Below are 16,039 nucleotides of genomic sequence, written 5' to 3' on the forward strand. Positions count from 1 at the left end.
CAGCCTGGGGACTAGCACAGAGAGGCAGGGGCTAAGCCATTGGCCAGGCTTGAGCTCTCAGTGTCCTTTTCAGTCCCAGGTGAGCCCTGAGCCTCTCCCCAAAGGCAGCTCTTAGCCACTGCCTGCCACACTCACCCCCTTGGCGCCGGGCAGGGCCGTGCTGAGTTCACAGCAGGCCAGGGAGACACGAGTGTCCCGTGATCAGCACTGGGGCTTCCCTTGGCTCTCTGGACCCTCTGCTGAGTTGGGTTGGTTTCAGTTCTTTAGTGACCCAGTCACGCCACCCGCCAGCAAGGGGCCTCGCTTCTGCTTGGCTCCAAGAGCAGCGTTAACCCCTGTGCCCCCGCTGGGTAGTGATACAAACCACAGAGGGACCCTGAGGCACACACAGGAGTCATAAAAATTATACAGAAAATTTCCACTTCGTCACCCCCCTTCCCCCGGGGCCGGGTGAGGCGTTGAGTGATGGGGTGCAATATGAAGGGTGAACCGCTGACCTGGCTCCTCCCACCCCATGCCCTGGGTTCTGCGCTCCACCCCCCTGGACTCTGTACCCCATCCCCTGGGCTCTGCACCCCACCCTATCCCCTGGTCTCTGCACCCCACCCCCGGGCTCTGTGCCCCATCCCCTGGGCACTGCACCCGACCCCATCCCCTGGCCTCCGCGCTCCACCCCGTCTCCTGGGCTCTGCACCATACCCCCATTACTCCTGCGCTTTTGCCTCCCATCCCATGAGTTCTGCACACACACCCACCAACCCCTGGGCACTGCACCCTCTCCCCCCACCCCAACCCCTGGGCTCTGGCCAAGGACAAGGACATGCAGAAGCCCCAGCGGGATGCTGTCCCCAGGGATAAATGAACAGGAGCCCCGCCCTGCAGCTGGGTGGGGCAGCACCGACAGGGGAGGTGGGGGTGGGGAGCTCCCTGCCCCTGCGGCCCTTCCCGGGGAACAGCTCCCCTGCTGGGTGGGAGATGCCTAGGTTCCATATGGCCTGGTTTGGATGCAGCTGGGGCCCCAAGGGCCGAGCAGGGGGTGGCACTGCACCACCTGGCAGACACCCTAACGGCCTGACCATGCCAGCAACCCGGGCAGCAGGGGGCTCCAGCATCTCTGCCCTGGACTGGCCAGCGCTACGCCGGGGAGATCGGTTCACGGCACGTCCTCCGTGACAGAGCTTGGGAAGCAGCCGGCGACCCCAGCAGGTCACCATCTGCTCAAAAGCTCGTTACTCCTGGGCATTAACACCAGCTTCCCTGAGCGCAAAGGCCCCGGGAACTGCCAGCAGGAGAGGGCTGGAGAGCTAGGCAGGGCACCTGGGAGCTGCACAAGGAGAGAGCCACACACCAGAAGGGGCAGCCCGGGCTGGCCCAGCCAGACACTCACAGACCCAAGGCAGCCGGGGAAGGCCAGGAGAAAGACACAACACGGCAGGCAGGGATAGGACCCATGATGAGGGAGCGGGGTGTCAGCAGGAACCCGACTCACCTCCCACGTGGGGGCTGCTGGAGGGTCCCTCCCCAGGCCTAGTCTGTCAGGACGTCTCTCTCAAGCTCAGGACAACGACGGGCCAAGTGTGTCCCAGTGGGTCTCGGGGTCCCAGGTGCTGGGGGACAGCCAGGCTGGGGGAGCGACCTCCTTCTGAGCAACCCATCTCCCAGCTGGATCTCTCCCCCAAAGTTGCCTTCTAAGGTGCCTGCAAGCGGGTGGTGGGTGGAAGTGCCCAGCCCCTCGGTTCTCTGCTCACTGACTAGGCCCAGGTGCTGCTCCAGCCCCAGTCAGCCTGCTGCTGGGCTGGGATCCCGTCCCTGCCCACATAGAGTGGGTACCTACCTTCTCCCTGGTTCTAGCCCATTCTCTTCCTCTCTCTCTGCACTGAGTTGAGGGTGGGAGTGCACTGAGCACAGAGCTGGGGGTGAAGGATCAGGGTGGGGGTTGGGGTGTAGGATCTGGCCAGGAGCTAAAATGAGGGAGGGGGCTCAGGGTTGGGGCAGGAGGTTTGGGTGTGGAGTGCTTACAAGGGCAGCTCCTATTTGGTGCAAGGGGTGCAGGTGGGAATGTGGGGGGGGGTGTGCAGGAGCTCCCGTTTGGTGCTCAGGGTGAGGGTGGGAATGTGGGGGGTGCAGGAGTCAGGGCATGAGGTGTGGGGGGCCTGGGTGTGTGTGTGGGGTGCTGGAGTCAGAGTTGGGGTCATGGGAGAGGTGCAGGGGTCAGGGCAGGAGGCTGGGGTGTGTGAGGGGGGTGCAGGGATCAGAGCTGGGGGCTGGGTGTGTGTGAGGGGGGTGCAGGGATCAGGGCCAGGGGCTGGGGGTGTGTGAGGGAGGTGCAGGGGTCAGGGCTGGGGGTGTGGGCTTGGGTCCTGGAGGTGCTCCCAGCCTCCTGCCCAGAGCGGCTCACGGCAGGGGACTGGAGGGGATATGCCCTGATTCCACCTTCCTTCCCCAAGGCCCTATCTCCACCTCTTCTTCGCCTCCTCCCCGAGCAGTGAGCGTGCTCTGCCTCCGCTTCTCCCCCTCCCCCTGGGTTCGGCTGCGGACTGAGCGGGGCCGGTGGCTGGGACCCAGCAGGCAGCAGCGTGCCATTAAAAACTGGCTCGCGTGCCGTCTTTGGCATGAGTGCCATAGGTTGCTGACCCCTGGTCTAGATGATCCAGGACTGTGGACCCACTTGAGCAGTAGCCCGAGGGAGTTCCTTGTACTGCATGGGCCACAGCAAGTGAAATACTTCATGTTCCCCAAAGACAATGAAAATAGAAGTTTCCATCCAACACATTACTGGCGTGAAATCCCCAATGGTGACAAAGTGGAGAGGCCATGCCTTTTGTACTCAAAAACCCAGAATGTTGCATACTGTTTTTGTTGCAAACTCTTCCAGTCTAATGTTCCAGCCACCTTGGGTTCTACAGGAACAAAGGACTGGAAAAATCTGGCTAGAAATCTGGCATGCCATGAGAAGGCAGCAAATCACCAGAGTGCATTCATTCCATAGGTGGAAAGAGCTTGAGATGAGACTAAGGTTAAAGGCCACCATAGATGATCAGCATCAAGAGAAGATTGCATCAGAGTCTCTTTACTGACAAAATGTTCTGAAAAGGCTTATTGACATTGTGAGAATGCTTGCTACCCAAAACCAAGCACTGCTTGGCACTTCAGATCCGCTGTATGTGCCAGACAATGGAAACTTCCTTAACACTGTGGAGCTGATGGCTGAGTTTGATGCTGTACTCCAGGAGCATCTAAGAAGAGTCACCACCCAAGAAATGTACACACACCACTACCTTGGAAAACAATTCAAAATGAGATCATACAGTCACTGGCAACAAAAGTCAAACAGAAGATTGGGGCAGATCTGAAGTCAGCAAGATATTCCCCTGTTATTCTGGACTGCACACCTGACATCAGCCATATGAAACAAATGACTTCAATGGTGCGTTTTGTAATAACAACAGAACCTAGTGAAAATGTCCCTGCAATGGTGACTGTCAGAGCATTTTCTAGAATTTATTGACATTGATGATACTACAGGAGCTGGTATGACAAATGTACTTCTTACAAGCTGGAAGAGACGGCAATTGCGATAGCTGACAGGAGAGGTCAGGTCTATGGTAATGGTGCCAACATGAGAGGACAGAACAGAGCAGTGCAGACATGGATCCAAGAGTTAAACCCCTCAAGCTTTTTTTGTCCCGTTCAGTTCTCATTCATTGACCTTGGTGGTCAGCGATGCAGCATCAGCTTCTAGTGAGGCTGCCGAATTTTTAATGTAATTCAAAGCATCTCTGTATTTTTCTCTGCATCAACTCATCGATGGCAAATTTTGAAGCAACATCTGGGAACATCCTCTCTGACACTGAGACCACTGAGTGCCACACGATGGGAAAGTCGAGTGGAGGCGATAAAGCCTATCAAACACCAAATTGGGAAGATAGATGATGCCATAGTTGCCATTATGGAGGATAATGCTGTGACAGGAACTGTTCATGGGAGAACAGTGGTAGAGGGAAATGGAATCACCAGAAACATACATAACTTCAAATTTCTGTGTGGCTTAGTGTTGTGGCATGACATAGTGTTTGAAATAAATGTTGTAAGCAAGAGACTCCAAGGTGTTGACCTTGATATATCTGGAGCAATGGAACAACTGGACAAAGCATAGTCATACTTACAGTCTTACCAGTCAGATGAGGGATTTCAAAACGTTCTGAAGAGTGCACAGAAGTTGGCAGAAGAATTTCACACTGAAGCGATTTTCCCACCCATTCAAGAATACAAGAGTCACCGAAGAAGACGACATTTTGATTAGGAGGCACGGGATAATCCCATAAGAGACCCCTAACAACAATTCAAAGTTGAATTCTTTAACCAGGTGCTAGATTGTGCAATACAGTCAGTTGAAGAACGTTTCATGCAGCTCAAGGAACACAGCAGTATATTTGGGATGTTGTATGATATTCCAAAACTCCTCACTATACCTGAAGAAGACCTATACCAGCAATGCAGGGCACTAGAGACAGTGTTGACACATGATAACATGCGCCATATTGATGTGACTGATTTAGGTGATGAACTGAAAGCCCTTTCAAGATACATTTCAGCAGGATCAACTCCATAGGCTGTTCTGGAATATATGTGCACAAATAAGATTGCCACCCTCTTTCCAAATGCTTTTGTTGCTCTGTGCATACTTCTAACACTTCCTGTAACAGTTGCCAGTGGAGATCGCAGCTTTTCCAAGCTGAAGTTAATAAAAACACATCTATGCTCCACAAGGACGCAGGAGAGGCTGGTCAGCTTTGAAACCATCTCAATAGAGCATGAGCTGGCCCAGACTGTGGTTTATGAATGTTATAATTCTTGACATCTGATTTGTGTCCATTTATTCTTTTACGTAGAGACTGTCCAGTTTGACCAATGTACATGGCAGAGGGGCATTGCTGGCACATGATGGCATATATCACATTGGTGGATGTGCAGGTGAACGAGCCTCTGATAGTGTGGCTGATGTTATTAGGCCCTGTGATGGTGTCCCCTGAATAGATATGTGGGCACAATTGGCAACGGGCTTTGTTGCAAGGATAAGTTCCTGGGTTAGTGGTTCTGTTGTGTGGTATGTGGTTGTTGGTGAGTATTTGCTTCAGGTTGCAGGGCTGTCTGTAGGCAAGGACTGGCCTGTCTCCCAAGATTTGTGAGAGTGTTGGGTCATCCTTCAGGATAGGTTGTAGATCCTTAATAATGCGTTGGAGGGGTTTTAGTTGGGGGCTGAAGGTGACGGCTAGTGGCGTTCTGTTATTTTCTTTGTTAGGCCTGTCCTGTAGTAGATAACTTCTGGGAACTCTTCTGGCTCTATCAATCTGTTTCTTTACTTCTGCAGGTGGGTATTGTAGTTGTAAGAAAGCTTGACAGAGATCTTGTAGGTGTTTGTCTCTGTCTGAGGGGTTGGAGCAAATGTGGTTGTATCGCAGAGCTTGGCTGTAGACGATGGATCGTGTGGTGTGGTCAGGGTGAAAGCTGGAGGCATGCAGGTAGGAATAGCGGTCAGTAGGTTTCCGGTATAGGGTGGTGTTTATGTGACCATTGTTTATTAGCACTGTAGTGTCCAGGAAGTGGATCTCTTGTGTGGACTGGACCAGGCTGAGGTTGGTGGTGGGATGGAAATTGTTGAAATCATGGTGGAATTCCTCAAGGGCTTCTTTTCCATGGGTCCAGATGATGAAGATGTCATCAATATAGCGCAAGTAGAGTAGGGGCTTTAGGGGACGAGAGCTGAGGAAGCGTTGTTCTAAATCAGCCATAAAAATGTTGGCATACTGTGGGGCCATGCGGGTACCCATAGCAGTGCCGCTGATCTGAAGGTATACATTGTCCCCAAATGTAAAATAGTTATGGGTAAGGACAAAGTCACAAAGTTCAGCCACCAGGTTAGCTGTGACATTATCGGGGATAGTGTTCTTGACGGCTTGTAGTCCATCTTTGTGTGGAATGTTGGTGTAGAGGGCTTCTACATCCATAGTGGCCAGGATGGTGTTATCAGGAAGATCACCGATGGATTGTAGTTTCCTCAGGAAGTCAGTGGTGTCTCGAAGGTAGCTGGGAGTGCTGGTAGAGTGCTGGTAGAGTGCTGGGAGTGCTGGTAGAGGCCTGAGGAGGGAGTCTACATAGCCAGACAATCCTGCTGTCAGGGTGCCAGTGCCTGAGATGATGGGGCGCCCAGGATTTCCAGGTTTATGGATCTTGGGTAGTAGATAGAATATCCCAGGTCGGGGTTCCAGAGGTGTGTCTGTGCGGATTTGATCTTGTGCTTTTTCAGGAAGTTTCTTGAGCAAATGCTGTAGTTGCTTTTGGTAACTCTCAGTGGGATCATAGGGTAATGGCTTGTAGAAACTTGTGTTGGAGAGCTGCCGAGCAGCCTCTTGTTCATATTCCGACCTATTCATGATGACAACAGCACCTCCTTTGTCAGCCTTTTTGATTATGATGTCAGAGTTGTTTCTGAGGCTGTAGATGGCATTGCGTTCCGCATGGCTGAGGTTATGGGGCAAGTGATGCTGCTTTTCCACAATTTCAGCCCGTGCACGTCGGCGGAAGCACTCTATGTAGAAGTCCAGTCTGCTGTTTCGACCTTCAGGAGGAGTCCACCTAGAATCCCTCTTTCTGTAGTGTTGGTAGGGAGACCTCTGTGGATTAGTATGCTGTTCAGAGGTATTTTGGAAATATTCCTTGAGTCGGAGACGTCGAAAATAGGATTCTAGGTCACCACAGAACTGTATCATGTTCGTGGGGGTGGAGGGGCAGAAGGAGAGGCCCCGAGATAGGACAGCTGCTTCTGCTGGGCTGAGAGTATAGTTGGATAGGTTAACAATGTTGCTGGGTGGGTTGAGGGAACCATTGCTGTGGCCCCTTGTGGCATGTAGTAGTTTAGAAAGTTTAGTGTCCTTTTTCTTTTGTAGAGAAGCAAAGTGTGTGATGTAAATGGCTTGTCTAGTTTTAGTAAAGTCCAGCCACTAGGAAGTTTGTGTGGAAGGTTGGTTTTTTATGAGAGTATGCATTTTTGAGAGCTCATTCTTAATCTTTCCCTGTTTGCTGTAGAGGATGTTGATCAGGTGGTTCCGCAGTTTCTTTGAGAGCGTGTGGCACAAGCTTGTTTGGATGAGCTATTACCAGCAGGAGAGTGAGTTTGTGTGTGTATGGGGGTGGGGGGATGTGAGAAAACCTGGATTTGTGCAGGAAATAGCCAGACTTGATTATCATGCACATTGTGTAAAGAGTTGTCACTTTGGATGGGCTATCACCAGCAGGAGAGTGAATTTGTGTGGGGGGGTGGAGGGTGAGAAAACCTGGATTTGTGCTGGAAATGGCCCACATGATGATCACTTTAGATAAGCTATTACCAGCAGGACAGTGGGGTGGGAGGAGGTATTGTTTCATATTCTCTGTGTATATATAAAGTCTGCTGCAGTTTCCACGGTATGCATCCGATGAAGTGAGCTGTAGCTCACGAAAGCTTATGCTCAAATAAATTGGTTAGTCTCTAAGGTGCCACAAGTCCTCCTTTTCTTTTTTTTGAAAGTTAAGTGTTACTTATGTAAGCAGAGTCAGAATGAGCTCTGCCCTGACATCCGGTGGTGAGCTGTGGAAAAGGACTTCAGGGGCTGATCTCATTTGCATGGGCACTCTCGTTTGCATGGGCACACCCACCCTGCCTAGTATGATGGGCTGCTTGACCAAATGGTAATTTAGGCTGCTGTGGGATCCCCAGTCTCTCTGTTATTGGGGCAGAGTAATAAAGCGTTGTTATCTTGGTTATGTGAATCAAGGACAGTAGAACTGTACTTGGCATTTTATGACAAAGGGAGTCGCCCCCAACTAAGTAGCACTTGCCAGGAAAGGGACATGGGTTCCAAACTCCAGGGAATTGAGAGAGGTTGGGGATAGGTATGTGTACTTAGTAGTGTGGGTCTTTAACAGTACTTTAATCTCTTCTCTTGCTATGTATGGGTTCCATTAGGAGCCTTGTTTGTTATGTGCTGTAGAGTTGAAATCACTGATGCCTAGATCTAAGCATTAGATTTACTTTGGGGGTAGTGACAGATTTCAGAGTAACAGCCTAGTCTGTATTCGCAAAAAGAAAAGAAGTACTTGTGGCAACTTAGAGACTAAATAAATTGGTTAGTCTCTAAGGTGCCACAAGTACTCCTTTTCTTTTTGGGGTAGTGGTGCACCAGCCCTGAGGCTCCCCCTGCTACCAGCTAAAAATCACTGAGAGCTGCAATCACTGAAGAGTTGAAGCTGTTGAGAGCTGTGTTAAGTAGCGGGGGGGGGCCTGAAGACAAGTTAGTGAGTAGATGGCTGGCGAGCAGAGTGGATAGCTGGGTGGCTGAAGAGGCGTGGATAGCAGAGTAGAGCAAATAGCTGGGAAGCTGACGGAGAGGTGCGGGTGGTGGTAAAGACTACAGCAGAACCCCATGGGGAGGCGAACCCCATGGGGAGGCATGGCACTTGGCCATCGAGGAGCAGCAGCGTAGCATGTAAGATGCCCCCCCCCCATACCTCCCTTCATTTCCACCCAGGCTGGGAGGTAAACTCTGCAGATGAACTCTGGGGGCTGCACTGACCAAGGACAGCAACTGTGGTGGGGGGAAGGTGACTATTGGGTTGCTGGACTTAAGACCCTGAGGGGGAAAGGACACTGCCAAACTTAATTGGGGGTGGGTCTTTTACTCGTGGTTGGTGTTATGAATCCTGTTTGTGGTGTTTCCCCAATATAATCCCGCATTGTTTCCCTCCTTTATTAAAAGGTTTTTGCTACACTCAGACTCTATGCTTGCGAGAGGGGAAGTATTGCCTTTTAGAGGCACCCAGCGGGGGTGGTATATATTTGTCCCCGGTCACTGGGTGGGGGCTCGAGCCGGTTTTGCATTGTATTATTGAAACGGAACCCCTAGATACTGAACCCGGCCCTTGTTGCTGCCAACTCTGACGGGCAGACGGGTTACACTTAAAATTTTTGAACAAGGCATTTTAAATTGTTAGTTCTCCTTTATTAAGGTAGGTAGCAGAGCAGTACCATGAGAGGAGTAGAACAGGAAGAAGGCAGAATTGAGATCTTTCAAAGTTTTGGCCCAAACGAGGGGGCATGGGGGCATCATTTGAGCTCCCCGCCTCATGTGCCAAAATGTTGTGGGCTGGCCCTGGGAGGAAGGGAGCCCAGAGCCAGGGCTCTGGCCCTCCTCCTGTGCCCCAAGCCAGTGGAGACTGACTCGCTTCCAGCTGCCTGGCCCCTGCCCTGCCCGTTGCTCCTCCTCCGGCCTTTGTCTTGCTTTCCAGGCCAAGAGTCACCTGGTTGCATCCCACTCCTGGATCTCAGGTTATGAAGGGGCGGCCATAGCATCCCTGCATTCATCACACCTCCTTCACTAGGCATAAGCACAACATCAGCCTTGAGTTACAGCTGGAGACCAGTTTGTCTGAACTCAGCCAGCTGCTGGCTCCCAGAAAGTTGGGCCAGAGCCATGGGACTCAGGACAGTCATGGAGTGGGGAGGTGCCTCTGAGGTCCCCACTCCCAGCCCCCCTGCTCTAACCACCAGATCTCACTCCCCTGCCAGAGCCAGGGATAGAACCCAGGAGTCCTGGCTCCCAGCCCCCTGCTCTAGCCACCAGACCCCACTCCCCTGCCAGAGCCAGGGATAGCACTGGGGCCAGCACTGACTGTACGGGGAGACTGCCTCCCACTGAGTTCCTGCCCTGCTTCCTGCAGCACTGGCCATCCATTGCCACATCAGCAGGTTTATTTGCAGGCAACACTATTGACCTCAGTGTCACTCCCCTGCCCTCCTTCCCCCAGCCCTGGGACACGTGCTGAGCCCAGTGCCATGGTGCCCGGAAATGATCTTGTGATGGGTTCATGGGCCGGCCCCTCACTCCGGTTCCTCCCATGCTGACCTGGCAGTCCTGTGCCAGACCTTAAAAAGGGCTTCCTGGGTGGTGTGGGGTGAGACGAGCACTGGATTGCGGCAGGACGGAGCTGCTCGCCCCGGGGGAGCCATGGATCTGCTGCTGTGCCTCTTGCTCTGCTTCGGTGAGGGCCCCTCCGGGTGTGGAAGGCACCCGCCCCATCACGGGGAGGTGCCAGCTCGGTGGGGATACAACGAGCTCACCTGTTCTTCCCCGACCAGGGGATGTGGTTGAGCCCTGCCCTGCCGAGTCCCCCCACAGGGAAAGGGCCTGAGTCTGAGTGCTAGTGGGGCCAGACAGTGCCCTCATGGGGCTGGTCTGTGCACCATGGAGAGGAGCAGAGCAGAGCAGCCGATGGGCAGCCGGCCTGGGGCTCCCCCGTTCCCCTGGGTCCCAGCATGTGTCATTGCTGTGTCTGGCTCTAACTGCTCCGGACTCTGTCCCGCCCAGCCCCACTTTCCTTCAGGTGCCTTGGGACTGGGAAGCTTTGGGGTGCACGGGCCCCTCTCTGCTCCTGACAGTTTCCCCCTTGTCTCTCCCCAGCTGCCGACGTGGGAGTCTCCTCCTCCTCAGGTAAGTATGTCTGGCCCCCAGGGGGCTGCCCTTTGCCAGAACCCAGGCCAGGATCCCAACCCCCCGGCACCACGGCTGGGGCCTGAGCAGAGGTGACCACGGCCACCCTTTGGAGAGTCAGCTGCCCAAGCACAGGTCCCAGAGTGCAAAGGCATTAGGCAGCTGCCTGAAGTTAGGTCACAGAATGCAACAGGAGTGAGGAGGCTGCCCGAACGCAGATCCCAGCATGCAATGGAAGTGAGGTGGCTGCCTGAGTGCAGATCCCAGCATGCAATGGGAGCAAGGGAGCTGCCTGGGTTCAAGCACACAACGGGAGCAAACTGGAGCAGGGCACTAGGAGCTGCCTCTATGTGAGCTGTTACTCATTGCAATGGAGTCACTTCCTGTCTCTGTGCCTCAGTTTCCCTTCTGTAAAGCAGGGGCACTGATGCTGCACCATTTCCTGGGGCTCAGTGACTTGTCTGTGCAGCACATGGCGGAAGGGAGGTGCGGGAGAAGGGCCCAGGGTTAGTGTTGCAGGAAAGCCCATTCTGCCCTGTTCTGCACTCGCTGGCAATGTCTCGCGCTGAGCTGGGCCTTCAGTCCCTGCAGCCCCTGGGGTCTCCCCGCGCAGTCCCGGAGCAGGTGTCCCAGCAGCTGTTTGCTTTGCCAGAGGTAAGGTTGGTAGGTGGCCACCACCGCTGTGCCGGGCGGGTGGAGGTGCGTCTGGACGGGCGCTGGGGCACCGTGTGTGACGACGGCTGGGACCTGAGCGACGTGGCCGTGGTGTGCAGGCAGCTGGGCTGCGGGCAGGCCATGGACGCCCTGAGTGGTAAAGTGTTCGGCCCGGGCCCTGAGTCACTCCCTGTCCTGATGCTGAACGTGGAGTGCGAGGGGACAGAGGCGACGCTGGGGAGCTGCCTGTACACGAATCCAGGGAACTTCTGCAAGCATGATGAGGACGCGGGGGCTCGTTGCCAAGGTGAGCCGGCCTGGAGAGCCCTGGCCCTAAGGGAGGGATGGGAGGATGCCTGGAGTCCCAGGGTAGGGTGCTCAGTTCTGACTGAGCGGTCTGGCTGGGTGAGCACTGCACAGTCTGCCCAGGGAGCAGGGAGGGGACCTGACAGGCCCAGAGGGTGGGACAAGCAGGGCCTGGGCTCTGCTCCCTGTCATGTGCCATGGGGCAAGGTTATGAAGGGAAAACACTCTCATGCAGTAGGGTCAGCATCCACACACACCATCTGCTACTAATACATTCCCAGCAGGGCTGGGAGCCAGGACTCCTGGGTTCCATCCCCAGCTCTGGGACGGGAGTGGGCTCTCGTGGGTTGGGGAGCTGGGAGTCAGGTCTCCTGAGGACTATTCCTGGCTCTGGGAGGGTGTTACCTACACACTCTAGGGCACCCACCTTTACCCACTTCCTAGAGCTTAAGGTGTAACCTGGTTGACTTTGGCACCTTGACCCTTTCCAGTTCCTAGGACTCCAGGGGAAAGACACCTTCCCTTACCCAGTTCCTAGGGCTCAGGGCTACCCATACCCAATTCCTAGGGCTCAGGGTGTAACCTTCTGTGGGTTTGTGGGGCCTTCCAGGGAAAGAGCCTTACACAGTAATACCAGTTGTCACGGAGTCCCCGGGCGATGCTCTGGAACTGCTCCCTACGAAGCCAGGCAGGACTCTGGGGAAGTCTCCTTTCTGTGAGCAGCCTGTCTGCAGGGCAAAGAGCTCACACAGCTTCCACCTTCCTGGGTCTGACCTCGGAGCATTCAGCATCCTCTGCCCCTCCGTGCGCTTCCCACAGCGAGTCCGCCCAGTCAGGCTCCTGGGGAAGCCGGAGGGTCCTGCACCCCAACTCCGCAGTCAGACGTGACTCTTAGCCAGCCAGTAAAACAGAGGTTTATTAGATGACAGGAACATGGTCTAAAACAGAGCTTGTAGGTACAGAGAACAGGACCCCTCAGCCGGGTCTATTTTGAGGGACAGTGAGCCAGACAACCATGTCTGCACTTCACTCCACTTCCCCAGCCAGCCCCCAACTCACTCACTCTCCAGCCCCTCCTCCTCTCCTGGGCTTTGTCCCTTTCCCGGGCCAGGAGGTCACCTAATTCCTTTGTTCTCCAACACCTTTAGCTATCACCTTGCAGGGGGGAAGGGCCCCGGCCATCAGTTGCCAGGAGACAGCGTGTTGGCCATTTATGTACACTGACCCTTTGCTCTGCAACAATTACACCCCCTTATCCCTCCACCTAGAAACTTAAGAAATGCATGGGGAAACTGAGGCACACCTACAGTATTCAGAGGAAACATTAAGAACAGTCCCACTTCATCACACCCTTAACCTATATTTATTAACAGTTACCAACACAGAATACACAGGCTAAGCATACAATGCTCAGCACTCCCAATAAGGCAGATGAAATTTTCCTGCTGGCCAGTCAAAATCAGATCATCTGGGGACTCCAACTTCTGCACAGTGTCGTTGGCAGGGTGTTGAGGTCTGGCAGCTTTGGTCTTGGGGCTGTGTCCTGGAGTTGATTTCAAAAAACTTCCTTTTGGACACCAGTTTATATAGTATCAGAGGGGTAGCCGTGATAGTCTGTATTCACAAAAACAACCAGGAGTCCGGTGGCACCTTAAAGACTAACAGATTTATTTGGGTGTAAGCTTTTGTGGGTAAAAACCCCACTTCTTCAGCTGCATGGAGATGAATGCAAGTTTATATAAAGAAACTTGAGTCCTGCCTAGCTATACCTTAACCGATTATATTAAACTAAGAAACTACAAAACAGTATTTTTCACAACCCTAGCCCATTATGAAACAATTCTTTAACCAATCAGCCCCCACCACCATAGCTGATTTAAATCTTGTAAAATTAATTATGCAACAGACAGAAACTGCAATAGACAGAAACAATCAAAGAACCAGACAGAGACCATACAGATAAACAAGAGAGAAGTGGGCAAAGCTATAGAGATTTCACACCCACAAGTGTTGATAAGTGGTACCTTGCCAGACAGAATGCATCAAACAACATTTTATTTAAACATCTTAAGATCTGTTTCTTTATCTGGTGATGTGGGTACTATTAGGACAGGAGCCTTCTTAACAGCCCGCTACTATATTGTTTTAATGTAACTTAGATGGAATGTGAGGACGGGACTTTCTGCTTCTTGGCTCATGGCTGCTGCTCTCCTAATATGGCTGCAGAAAAAAGGCTTCAGACCTTACATGGGGAGTGGAGCCTAGTGGTTAGAGCAGGGGGCTGGGAGCCAGCACTCCTGGGTCTTTCCCAGCTCTGTAAGTTGCTCTCCACAGCCCCTGATCTCTCCCTGATCCTCATTCATATCTCTCCCCCTGTCTCTAGCTGCAGAGCTCCCAGAGCCACCTGTCCGGTTGGTGGGCAACAGCACGCGCTGCAGTGGGCAGGTGGAGATTTACCATGACGGCCGCTGGGGTGCTGTGTGTGGGTTGGGCTGGGACCTGACTGACGCCAAGGTGCTCTGCCGGGAGCTGGGCTGCGGGAGCCCGCGGTACGTCACCCACCACTGCAGCAAGTTTGGTCAGAGCTCAGCACCCATCCTGCTGGGCCAGCTGGAGTGCACCGGGCAGGAGGCCTCCCTGACCCACTGCCGAGTCCAAGCCTGGGAGGGGCGGCACTGCCCCCACCACCGGGACACCGGAGTCATGTGCCAAGGTGAGAAAGCAGCGCTGGTACCAGGCCCTCACCACCTGCCAGAGGCCCAGGTCAGACAGGGATGGCTGCACTTTTCCCCCTGAGTGCCAAGCTGGTCCCCTTGGAGCACGGCCATCCCCGGCCTCCTTGCCCACTGGGGCAGCGTGTGCCATGGCCCCAGCTGAGCCTGGCAACAGCTGCCCCTCCTAGTTGGGCACAGAGAGCACAGCACTGGCGCCCCTGCGATGTGGGGGTCAGTGCCGGGCAAGCCCCCTGCACCAGCCAGGCCATGCCTTCCCAGCATGCATTGGGGCACCGACACAGCTGACCCCCCCGCTTCCTCGCAGAGCCCTTCGCACTGCGGCTGGTGGACGGCCCAAGCAAGTGCTCCGGGCGGCTGGAGGTGCGGTATGATGGGGTGTGGGGCACCGTTTGCGATGACAACTGGTCAGTGACCATCGCCCAAGTGGTATGCCAGGAGCTGGGCTGTGGCCCAGCTGAGCCACTGGCCCCAAAGCCGCAGGACTGGCCCCGCTTTGGCCAGGGTACGGGGAAAATCTGGCTGGACGACATCCGCTGCAAAGGCACCGAGGAGACCTTGCAGAAATGTGCCCACCGCTTCTGGAGCTACAACGACTGCACCCACTGGGAGGACGTCAGTGTGGTCTGCCAGGTGCATGCCCACAGCCAGGGAGAGGGAGATACAGGGAGCCCCACAACTTCTGGGTTCTCTCCCAGCTCTGGGAGGAGAGTGGGGTCCAGGTGGTTAGCAGGGGGGCTGGGAGCCAGGATTCTTGGGTTCTATCCCAGCTCTGGGAGGGGAGTGGGATCCAGGTGGCTAGCAGGGGGGCTGGGAGCCAGGACTCCTGGGTCCAGGCAGGGAGTGGCCGTAGGCACTGGCTGTGTCAGTGAAGGGGTGAGAATGGGGCTGACAGAAGCACACAGTTGGGTGAGGTGCCTGGCGCTCCCTGCAGCCCTCGCCCGAGGCCATGGGCAGTGCTCCCTAACCTCCCATGTTCTCTTCATCCTGCAGGACAGCTGAGCCGGCCACAGCTCCTCCATGGCCTTCCATTGATTCCCCCCCACCCCGTCCCCGAGCTTTCAGTGCATCCCCCCTGCTGCCAGGCCCTTCTTCTCTGCTGCCAGGCTCCCTGGCCCTGCCCGCCCAGCCCAGGGATGGCTGTTGGCTGTGCAGGGGCATGGCTTGGTTAGTGCCCGGGGGGATTCCCATTTCAGGGATGAACCACAGGCGCCCAGGGCATTCCCCTCCCACTGTGAGCCACACTCTGTGGGCTGCCGCACAACGCTGGCACAGACTGGGGCTCGTGTCTCGCTAACAATGGGGCAGCTCGCCCTGGCAGGCCCCGCTCGGAGCACGGGTCTCCAGGGCCGTCACTCCAACTCCAGCCAAGGGAGCCGTCCCTGATAAACCCTGCCATCGCCTTGGGGGCCGGGATACATGACTGTCTCCCCCGGAGGGGTCCGTGCTGCATGGACAGGCAGGAGCCGGGAGGGGGAGAGCCCCGGGTGCCGCACGCCATCCCAGGCTGAGCAGATGCGAATAAAGAGCTGAATCCACTGGATGACCGACTGCCCTGTGTCTGCCTGCGTCTGCCAAGCGCTCGGCGCTGCACAGGCAGGCCCGGGCCTTACCCCAGCAGGTTCAGAGCTTGAGGCACTGGGAGCAGCCCAATTCCTGAGAGCAGTGGGCAGAGGGGTCCGGAGGGGCCAGGCACAGCAGTGCCTGCAAGGGAAGGAAGGTGCTGCCTCCAGAACTGGCCCAGAGACAGCGAGCTCCTGCAGGCTTTGGGAGTCCCGGCTTCGGCCAGTAGATGGCAACAGTCTGCATGACAGTGCACAC

At 54.9% G+C, this 16,039-nt stretch overlaps 1 protein-coding gene across 1 annotated transcript; it reads left to right on the forward strand.

The window, feature by feature from the left end:
- The first annotated feature begins 10,011 nt into the window (after window positions 1-10,011).
- On the forward strand, window positions 10,012-15,729 carry LOC140902096 (CD5 antigen-like). Its single transcript, XM_073321792.1, has 6 exons — window positions 10,012-10,077; window positions 10,497-10,526; window positions 11,179-11,487; window positions 13,870-14,199; window positions 14,526-14,851; window positions 15,212-15,729. Exons 1-6 carry the CDS (start codon window positions 10,044-10,046, stop codon window positions 15,218-15,220), a joined length of 1,038 nt encoding a protein of 345 aa, XP_073177893.1. The 5' UTR covers window positions 10,012-10,043; the 3' UTR covers window positions 15,221-15,729.
- The last annotated feature ends 310 nt before the right edge of the window (window positions 15,730-16,039 follow it).

The sequence above is a fragment of the Lepidochelys kempii genome, chromosome 23, assembly GCF_965140265.1.
Source record: "Lepidochelys kempii isolate rLepKem1 chromosome 23, rLepKem1.hap2, whole genome shotgun sequence".
Taxonomy (NCBI): domain Eukaryota; kingdom Metazoa; phylum Chordata; order Testudines; family Cheloniidae; genus Lepidochelys; species Lepidochelys kempii.